This window comes from Corvus kubaryi, unplaced genomic scaffold, assembly GCF_017639235.1.
Source record: "Corvus kubaryi isolate FWS band 111438036 unplaced genomic scaffold, C.kubaryi_AGA036_p1.0 37301, whole genome shotgun sequence".
NCBI classification, from domain to species: domain Eukaryota; kingdom Metazoa; phylum Chordata; class Aves; order Passeriformes; family Corvidae; genus Corvus; species Corvus kubaryi.
Window position 1 is genome coordinate 1,419,156 of NW_024581094.1, and position 10,327 is coordinate 1,429,482.

At 53.0% G+C, this 10,327-nt stretch overlaps 1 protein-coding gene across 2 annotated transcripts in view; it reads right to left on the bottom strand.

Moving 5' to 3' along the window:
- Nucleotides 1-461: 461 nt before the first annotated feature.
- Nucleotides 462-10,327, bottom strand: part of CDK12 (cyclin dependent kinase 12) — a 26,229-nt gene continuing 16,363 nt past the window's right edge. The window contains exons 9-14 of one of the 2 annotated variants that reach the window (XM_042027984.1): nucleotides 9,868-9,945; nucleotides 9,039-9,155; nucleotides 8,261-8,392; nucleotides 6,911-7,125; nucleotides 4,467-4,907; nucleotides 462-2,255 (exon numbers count right to left, since the gene is read on the bottom strand). In XM_042027984.1, coding sequence (XP_041883918.1) covers nucleotides 1,564-2,255; nucleotides 4,467-4,907; nucleotides 6,911-7,125; nucleotides 8,261-8,392; nucleotides 9,039-9,155; nucleotides 9,868-9,945 — 1,675 coding nt within the window. In that variant the 3' untranslated portion in view covers nucleotides 462-1,563. Of the gene's footprint in view, nucleotides 2,256-3,191; nucleotides 3,687-4,466; nucleotides 4,908-6,910; nucleotides 7,126-8,260; nucleotides 8,393-9,038; nucleotides 9,156-9,867; nucleotides 9,946-10,327 lie in introns of those variants that run through there. The other variant, XM_042027985.1, reaches the window with a different exon arrangement.

A 10,327-nucleotide genomic window follows, 5' to 3' on the forward strand; every position in this document is an offset into this window, starting at 1 on the left:
ACATCAGGCATGAAACTAAGCTAAAAAAAAAAAAAAACAACAAAATCACAAAAACAACAACAAACAAACCAACAAAAAAAAAATCCCAAATCCGACAAATTTCCAGTGGGAATTCTGCGAACAGCATCGCTCCTCAGTGCTGGGAGCTGCTGGTCCCTGCACATCACCAGCAAATAAAAGTAAAAAATATATTTATATATTTAATTTCTCTCCCTTCCTTCCTCCCACGGCAAAGCTGGGTAAGGCAGGATCTCCCCAGATGGAGAAGCATCACCTAATTCAGGTGCATTTATTTAAATTTATCTCTCTGTATAAAAAGAAATTAAATCCTGTTAGTAGCAAGAAGGTCTCTTGGCCCACCCCAAAATTCCCCTCCCCTTTAACACTCCAGAACTGTTGGCTCCAAAATTAAGTGTTTTCCATAGGAAAGGCCTACTCGGGGGAAAAAAAAAAAAAGCTGATAAATAGGTACCTTTGTTTTATTCATCTCTTTTTAAGTCTCATTGAAATGAACAGCGCAAGGGTCTGTGGGAGGAGAAAATCCATCGTAAATACTTCCTTGACAACACCAAAAATAGAAATATGCTCATGGAAATGACACAGGAACACCTGGAAAACCTCAAAGGGCTGAGATGCGAGCGACCTCGGCAGGATAGGCAGCACCAGCCCAGGATTCCGGGGACAAATCACTCCCATCTGGTGGCAAATCCCACCAGATGTTGGGATTTTTGTTTCCGTTTTTTAAATTCTTTAAGTGTTCTGGAAGTTACAAATGACAGAAATCCCTGTTTTTTCAGGGAGGTGTTCTCCTCGGCTCTTAGGAAAAAAAAAAAATTAAACAAAAGACCAAAATAAAATTTAAAAAAAGACAATTCCCGCTGCAAAGTTACTGCAGGAGGGATGCAACACCCAGAGACCCTTCCCAAAAATCAACGTGCTAAGGCTGCTGTCACAGCAGACAGGACTGGCCCCAGAGCAGAGGGAAAACGGATGCTTCATGGAAAGAAAGCAACATCGGATAAATCAAACACTACCAGTGTCACATCCCAGGTCCCCACTGCTGGGATAACCCATCCAGGTGCCTCTGCATCAATAAATTCCCCTTTTAATTTGTTTTTTCCTTTTTTTTTTTTTTCTTTCTTATGGAAATAGGGAAAACAAACAAAACAACAACAAAAAAACCGCTTTGGGAAGCAGCCTCTCCCCAGCCCTCCCTGACCCGCCAGCAAACTCTGGTGCCCAGCTTGGGGAAACAGCATTTTAATTCCTTCTTCCTTCCATTCCTACCTTTCCATCAATCCCCCCCCTCTCCTGGCTCAGTTCTCCTGCGGGATTTGGATTATTTTTGTCACTAACCAAGCACGGGAGGCCAGTGGGGACCCTCTGGCAGCTCCCGAGCGAGGGAGGGATGCACGGGGAGCTCTGCAGCAGCTGAAATGCGGACGAGACCTTGCTCTGGCCAAAAAAAATTGGGAAAAAAAAAAAAAGAAGAAAAAAATTGAAAAAAAAAAATCAAGTCCTGTGGCTAAAGGAGGAGAGAGGCGAGGGGGGATCCCGGGAATCTCAGTAGGGAACCCCCCGGCCCCGGCCCCCCCGCGGAGGCACTCTGCCAGGCCCTCGGAATGTCTTCCCGTAGGAAGAAGGCGCCTGGGTTGGGGCACCCCAGCTGTGACCTGTTCCTGCCCCACTGGAACCGGCTGTTCCCGGTCCCAACTCGCCGTAACTCTGGATTTTGGCCTCTGGGTGTACCAGCGCGTTGTTGTTGCTCCCCTCGGATTTGGTGAAGGATTGCCCGAGCGAGTGGATGGTGACGGGGACTCTGGCGAAGCGCAGGTCCTGGTCCCCCGGGAACTGCATGGAGCCCGTGCCCTGGTAGTTGCTGCTCTCCCCGAGGTGGCTCACGGAGCCCAAGAAGGTCCTGCTTTTCCCCAGGGGTTGGGCAGAAGGTTCTAGCAGAGTCTGGCCCGGATTCAGCTCCTCGGCACCGAATCCCCCCTCGGAGCTGTCGGTGCTGTAAGTCCTGGAGGGGTGGGAGCGGCCGTAGTCCGGGGCTCGAGGGGCCGGGGGCTCCTGCGTGGCGTGGCCGAGCGGCTCCGGGTCCGGCTGGGAAAGGAGCTGGAGCAGCGCAGCCGTCACGGCCGGGTTCAACTCCTGGGCTGCGCCGGAGAGATCCCCTTCGGGCACAGGAGGAGGCGGTGGCGGTCCGGGGGGCTCGGGGGGTCTCTTCTCTGGTGGGACAATGCCAGGAGGACACGCTGTGGAAGGGTGACTTCTTTTAAACACCGTTTCAAACAGACACAAAGACATTTCTAAGCAAACCAAACCAATCCCTGCCGAGGCCGCCCGGAGCTCTGGGATGCTCTGGGAAGAGGCGGAGGGAGAGTTTTTAACGCTGGCTGGGAGATCAACGTTCATTAACAATGGTCATTAACGCTTTCGCCCCGGCCCCGCGCACCCAACTCGGCGGCAACAGCTGTCCTAACACCTGGGCACCCGTGTGGGGAATTCCTGCTCCCGGATCAAAGGCTAATGCCGAGCAGGAGGCAGATGTGGAGCCACACGCCAGCCCACACCCCCCCCCCCGGTGCCACAGGGACGCGGTGCCGCCCGGCTCCAGCTCCGCAGGCGGCTCACGGAGCGTGTCCGGGATGTGCTGGGTTAGACAAACACAAACCCAGCCGCACAGGTGCCAGCTCCTGACTGCCCCACGGCACCCCGAGGTGCCCCCAGCCACCACCCCCAGCCTTGCCAACAGAGTCCAAAACAATCTCGCCCCCCGAATATTTTCACGAGCGTACAGACTGTCCTGAGCACCAGAAAAGCCTTCTGCTTCCTCCCCCCTGCCCCTTCACCCCTGATTCCCTCCCGAATCAGGATTTGCTTCCCTCCTGGAAGAACAAAGCTCCATCACGCCCGGCCCCCCCTGCTGTGTCCCAGCCTGTGAGGCCCAGCTGGGAGGTGGGAGAGGGAGCAGAGCACGGACCCTCCCCTAAGGCAGTGCCACGGCTATAGGTGACACCACAGGTGACACCACGACCCCTGCTCCACTCCCAAAACCAGCCCTGCCTCCTCTGGAGCAACACACCTGAGCTGCCTCCTCTCCCTCACCCACAGGGGAAGGAATTACTGGCGATGGCAGAGCCCACGGACACCTTGTTGGAATCAGATCCTCAAATCATTGGCAAAACTGGTTATTAAAAAGGTCAAACTTTATTGTGAAAACCAGTAGTCTTCCAGGACCACCCCTCCACCCGTATCCGTCAGTCCACTTTGAAAACTAGATTGTATTGAAATCCAGAAAAATAAAACAACAACGAAAAAAAAAAAAACCAACAATCTTCAGGTAAATTTGTAAAGCCAAGCTGATCTGGGGGACAGCAAATCATTCCAAAGAATTATCAACAGAGAACAACGGCATCAAATTCCATCTGCTCTACAGTAACCTAGTTATCTTCCAGGACTAGGGCAACAACAACGAAAAAAAAAAAAAAAAGAGGAAAAAAAAAAAAGAAAAAAAAAAGCACGATCACAACTGGCTCGTGGTGGGCGGGTGTTGAAGGCACGAGAACACAGCACGTTCAGCTACATTGCAGGAGGTGGGATCGGGCCAAAACAGGCTCCCCGGAGAGTCTGAGACATACTCAGGAGGCGCTTCTACAATTTGGTGAGGTCGTCACAGGCTGTTGCTAATAAATTCAAAAAATCAACAGAAACAAAAAAAAAAAAAAAGACATGGAGACATTTACACTCACCTTTGGAAAGGAAATCCGAGAGCTCACTGACACAAGCAGGGGTTTTTTTAACTCTCTCTATAAGAAGCAGCAGTTTGGTTCAGCTTCAGGAGCTGCTGAGCTTCAAGGCTCAAAAACCAGCTCCGGGTAGAACCAGGCACTCGTGGATGCCCAGGTTTTACCTACACAGCTGCCACTATCCCTCCCTTCAGCACTCACCGCTATTATTTCAGCTCTTGAAAATCATCTCTGCAGGTTTATTTATTTTTAGATTTATTTTTGTTTGTTTCAAGGGGGCAAGGAGGGGATGGTGAAAAAGAGCTGGGAAAAAAAATGCAGAGATACAGCAGCATCCTGTGTAAAAAAATCTCCCGGGACGAGCAAACTGATTGCTGGGGGGTTTGGGGAAGAACCGACCCTCCGATCATTTTTGGGCAAACCCCAAAACCTCTGGCCCACTCACAGTGGAGCACTCATGGATTTTAGGGTAAGTATTTGCCTGTTTTGGCTGTTTGCAGCTGTTCCAACCTCCTGAGCAGTCCAGCACTTACCGCAGGGAGGGGTTCGGGGTCTTTCCTCCTGAGGTCCGACCACATCCTACCCCCTTCCCTCCTCCCATCCACTCCCCCGCTGCCTCTCTCCACAAACACTCGCAAGGTCTCATTCCTGGCTGCAGCTCAACCAGCAGCACTCTCTGGGATCCTCTCACTGCTCACATCAGGTGTGTTTATTTACCTGTGCTCTCCTCGGGATGCCTCGTCGGGGTTTTCCTGGGCCCCCGCTGCTCGCTGCTCTTCTCCCCGTTGCTCTCCTCCAGGGTTATCCCAGGCTCCTGGCTCTTCATGAGCTGACTCAGCAGAACGGCCAGCATGTTCTGCATGTCTCCCTGAGCACTGGCTGCGTCCGGAGTCTCCTGCTCCTCCGGCACCTCCGCAGGCGGCTCCTCTATGGCTTCCTCTGCCGCTGCTGCCGGGGGCTCGTGGTGCTGCGCCGTGGCCTCGGTCAGGGCCGTGATGGACTGGTTGAGAGCCTCCAGCTGCTGCTGCATCTCGGGGTTGGAGTGGACGTTGAGCAGCTGGGCCATCTGCGGCACGCTCAGGTCGGTCTGGCTCTGCAGCAGGTTCAGGAGCACGGCCAGCTCGCTCTGGTTCAGCTGCTGGGTGATGTCGCCCAGGCCTGCGGAACACACGGGGAGCACCACCGGGGAGGTGAGGTTTGGCATCCTGGCACTGCAGGTGGCAAAGAACAGCCCTTCCCCACGTCCCACAGCCAGGAATGTCCCTTCCCCACGTCCCACAGCCATGATCCACATCCCACAGCAATAAATACCCCTTCTCCACATCCTATAGCCACAGATCCACACCTGACAGCAAGGGGCATCCCTTCCCCATGCCCCACAGCCATAATCCACACCCCACAGCCAGGAACACCCCTTCTGCATGTCCCACAGAACTGAACACCCCTGTCCCATGGCCCACAGCAAGGAACATCCCTTCTCCACGTCCCCACAGCAAGGAACACCCCTTTTCCATGTCCCACAGCACTGAACATCCTGTCTTCACACCCCATAGCACTGAATGCCCCTTTTCCACATCCCATAGCCAAAATTGCACATCCCACAGCACTGAAGACCCCTTGTTGATGTCCCACAGCACTTGAACCCCCGCCTTGTCCATGTCCCTGGGCTGGGGGAAGGCAGGGATGCTCTGCGAGGAGGATTTCGGGATGCGGTGCCGGCATTCCCAGCCCCCGCTCTGGCAGCACGGCAGCAGCACCCCGTGGTACTGCACACACACTGCACCCACAGAGCTGCTGCTGCTGCACTGCCCCCAAACCTCCCCAAAACCACGGCACACGAGGCTGCTGCTCAGAATCACCTCAGCCAAGCCAAACTGCCCCATTCCCGGGATTGGGAAGTGGGGGCATCCCAAGGATACCAGGCTATGGCGGGGGGTGGTGAAGGGGCACAATGGCAACTAAAGCCCCGAGCCCACAGCAGGGCAATCATAGCTCGGCCCCTCCCGAGGTCCCCACAGATCCAGATCATCCCCTCCTGCACTGGGAAGGTTTCCCAGGATGGAGCTGAGCTGCTCTTTGGGATGGAGGAAGGGCGTATTCCCTGACGCAGCACAAGGAATTAGGTCAGGCAGAAGGCAATTCCTTGCTGGGAGCTGGCCTGGGATCACAGGACTCTGTCCTGACCTGCAAGGATCCAGGTTATCCTAAAATACATCCTGGGAGTGGCATCACCTCCCTTCACAGCCCAAGTGACAAGTGACAAGGGTGTCCCTTCACACTGACAGTGATGCTGGAACTTTTTGGGAATAAGGGTGCAAGGGTTTGGTTTCAGCAGCTTAAAATGGAGCTTCTCTTGCTGGTAGGCAACGGAGAATGGGACATTCTTTTCCCAGCTGTTTGTTAATCCAAGCACCACCTTTTGTCCATCTGCCATGTTTCACTGAACACATGGATTGTGCATTCCCTGGAGCAAGAACTGTCTTCCTCGTTACTTGTCAGCACAGCATCGGACACAAAGGAAGCCTTAGCCCATATCTGGGTTTTTGTAAGGCTTCTACAGAACAAGCAGGGCAGCTTTGTGTAAATCCACATTCCTCCCCTCCGACTATTTTCTAGACACAGGGGGGTGGTCACTGCTTGGAACAGTGCACAAGGCCAGGTCCTGCCATTCCGGATGACCTTTTCTGCAACAAAGTGCAAGAATGTACACTTTTGCCCACCAGCCTGATACTTCCCACACCTAATCTTCATATAATTTATCAACGAGATCAAACTTCAGCTCATTTGCACATCCTGGACGTGGCTCCACCTTCCAGCCTATGATTCCTATGATTTGTTCCTCCACTGGCTGAAGTGACTCAATGACTCCTTTCATCATCGAGCCTCTTTTAGAACTAATAACACAGCTCAGAACAAATTCACAGGCAGCTCATCAGTGACTTCTGAAGACCAGACAGAACCTTCTGCGTCTTCACAGCAGAGAGAGGAGGAGAGAAAAAAAAAAAAAAGAAGAAAAGGAATGAGGACAGGAAGAGCCTGGAATGCCCTTTCTGCAGAATTAGAGGTGAAAGAACCAGACTGGCTTAAAAGCAGACACAAACCTCCCACACCCAGGGAGGGAACACACCGGGAACCTTTTCCAGACCCAGGTGGGCACTGACCTACTGCATCTGCAGCGCCAGGCTCTGCTTTGAGCTGGGCAGGCTGGGGGGGCACAGGACTGCTGTTGTTTTTCACAGTGTCTGTGCTTGTAACAGAGGTAGTTTCTTTCCGAGAAACTTTTGATACCGGAGGCTCCTCCACGGCCATCCCGCTCTGCCGCTGCCGCCGGCGCTTCTTGCTCCACAGCTCGTGGCAATCCTGCCAGTGGGGGAGGCTGCAAGAGAGCAACGAGTGAAAAACATGGCAGGGAAACCAAGGGAATCCTCAAAACCCACAGGGAGCTCTCAGCACAGATGGTGTTGCACGTAGAAGCTGTGGCTGCCCCATCCCTGGAAGTGTCCTAGGCCAGGTTGGACGGGGTTTGGAGTAATCTGGGACAGTGGGAGGTGTCCCTGTCCATGGCATGGGTGGCACTGGATGAGCTTTAAGGTCCCTTCCCACCCAAACCATGCCATGATGCAACTTTATAGATCCATGTAATGCTGCTGCTCTTTTACAGACGGAGAAGTGGACTCAGGAAGGGATATTGGGAAGAAATTCCTCCCCTGTGAGGGTGAGGAGGCCCTGGCACAGGCTGCCCAGAGAAGCTGTGGCTGTCCCTGGATCCCTGGCAGTGTCCAAAGCCAGGCTGGAGCAATCTGGGATAGTGGAAGGTGCCCCTGCCTGTGGCAGGAGTGGGACTGGATGAGCTTTAACATTCCTTCCAACCAAACCATCCTGGGGTTCCATGATCCCTGCCTGCAGCCAGACGATCACAGGAAGGGGCAAAACCTAGAGCCAGGAAAGGCAGCATAAAAATCATTCACTTTGCACTGGGATCTCATCCCTGAGCTCACTGGGATCTCACTGCAGGCCACACAAAACCAGTGACAGCACCAAGTTCTGGGAGTCTGGGAGCTTTAGGAAAGGCCCTGCCTTGAAGAATTCCAAAGGAAACAGGGATGTCAAAAGCTGTGGCTCCACTTGCACACAAACCAGTCTGAGTTTTATCATCTGCTTGATTGGAGTGGGAGAAAACTGAGTGACACTGCTTGGCCCTTGCAGTCAATTAACACACGGCCCTAACGAGGCCTGAGCAGTTCTCCATGGCAGTCAGGGATGTGCTACACCTACTCTTGCACTTCTTCTACTGGAGCTTTAGAGCATCTCACAAACATTAAACTGGGCTTTATAAACTCAGCCTGCTATCAGGCAGAAAACCAACAGCACAGGAAAAGCCATTTGCTCAACCACATGACCAAATAGAAGGGCAGAGTCGAGAGAAGAACCCAGAAATCCTGATTTTGACTGAAAAAAACACCTTGTCTCCTTCCCAAAGCTCACAGTGGGGGATGGCAGCTGGGACTTACTCTGGAGGTGCCATTTTGCTGAGGTCAACGTCCTTCAGGAAGTCACTGTGCAGGGCCTGCTCTGCTGTGCAGCGCTTGCCGGGGTCCAGCGTCAGCATGTGGTCCAGCAGGTCTAGGGCAGACGAGGGAATGCTGTGGGGAGAGTGGGAAACATGGATGAGTTCACGGAAAACATGTGGAGAAGCTCAGTGTCAGAGAAGAACTTCAGGCTTAAGAGGAATCCACACAGCCAGAGTTCACTGCTCGTGATGCAGCAGCTCAAAGGCATCAGCAGGGCAGGCATCAGCTGTGGGGAGTGGCTGCAGCTGTGCCTGGGAGGTTTAGGCTGAGTTTTGGGAAAGGTTTTTTCTCCAGAGGGGGCTGGGGCACTGAACAGGCTCCCCAGGGAATGGGCACAGCCCTGAGGCTGCCAGAGCTCCAGAAGCGTTGGGACACCGCTCACAAGAGACAGGGTGGGATTTTGGGGTGTCTGTGCAGGACCAGGAGTTGGACTGGCTGATCCCTGTGGGTCCCTTCCAGCTGAGGACATTCCATAATATTCCACTCTATATTTTGCCATTTATGAGAAGCACCTCTGCCACAACTCCCACAAGATTATCCCAAACCAGACCCTTCTCCAGAGAACATCCCCCTGAAGTCAGGCAGCACCGGCACCCTGAGGATGCCACACTTCCAGGAGAGCTCCCAGTGCAGTCCCCAGCCCCAGGGAACCTCTCTGAAGGTGGATGAGGTGTTTAGAGAGGGGACAGGGAGCCCATCCCAGCCCATCTCGACTCACAAGGAGAACTCCTCGCGCAGGCGCCGCCGGTATTGCTTCTTGGGCTTCATAGTGTTGAAGTAGGGCAGCTTGATGACATCTGGCCACACGGCTGGGCAGGGGCTCCCACAGAGCCGGCTGGGGAGCAGGGAAGCACAGTCAGCCAGGTGGAATCCAGCCAGGAGGAGCAGAGCCACCAAGCCCAGGGAAAACACCTTCCTAAGCAACCCGCTGCAGGAATAACCCAGGTCTGGGCATGGCTCAGATGAGGTGTTAAAAAAGGAGGTATCAGGAAGAGGGAAATGCTGAGCTTGATTGATAAGCGGAACCTTATAAAACATCCAACACAATGGAATTTTATTCTTCTTACTACAAATTTAAAAATGTTAATGTTTTTTACTTTAAAACTTTCCAAACTCACTAAATTTTATTATTTTTACAATAAGGGTGGTGAGGCCCCGGCACAGAGAAGCTGTGGACTTGACATCCCTGGAAGTGTCCTAGGCCAGGTTGGACAGGGCTTGGAGCAACCTGGGATAAGGGAAGGTGTCCCTGCCCACGGCTTTAAGGTCCCTTCCATCCCAAACCATTCCAGGATTAAAACTTTCAGTGTGAGAAGTAATTCAGGTTCGTGAGTTTTGGACTCAGCAAACAACAAGGTTTACTGAGGGTACATAAATCAGCAACCACACACCTGACATAGGTGTGGACACCTGACCATTTCCATTTGCATTCCCAGCCCTATTTTGCAGGCAGGTTAGAAAACAAGGGCTCTTCTAACTCGCTGCCTGTGTGCACAAGCACCTCCTGCAGCACCTCCCCTCACGGACATGCGTGTGCAAAGCTTTACCTGATTAATTCAAGCTGAGCCAGTTCCAGATTGGCTTGAAAAATAGGCTTCTTTGTAAACAGTTCCCCGAGGATACAGCTGGAAGGAGGAAAAGCAAGAGGTCACGACAGCAAACCCTGGGGATGAGCGTCTGAACACGGCAGTGTTTGTGCTCGGGAGCAGCTTTGCCTGAGGAGAGTGATTTGCATCAGGGCTTGTAGTGACAAACTGACCTGTGTGTACTGGAGTCCCCAGCCCTGGGCTCCTGGGAATCACCTCCCTGCAAGTGCCTGGTTCATGCAGGAAGCCCCTGACACGTTAACTCTTTGCAGGGAGGGGAGGATGTGTCAATGTGACAAAGAGCCAGAGCTCTCATTTCCTCCAGGTTGAGCTTTTGTTTGGATTTTCAACTTCCCTCTGCTGGCCCAAGCCATGCCTAGCTGCCCGTGGCTGTCAGGGCCAGCAGAGGAGCTGGATTTGT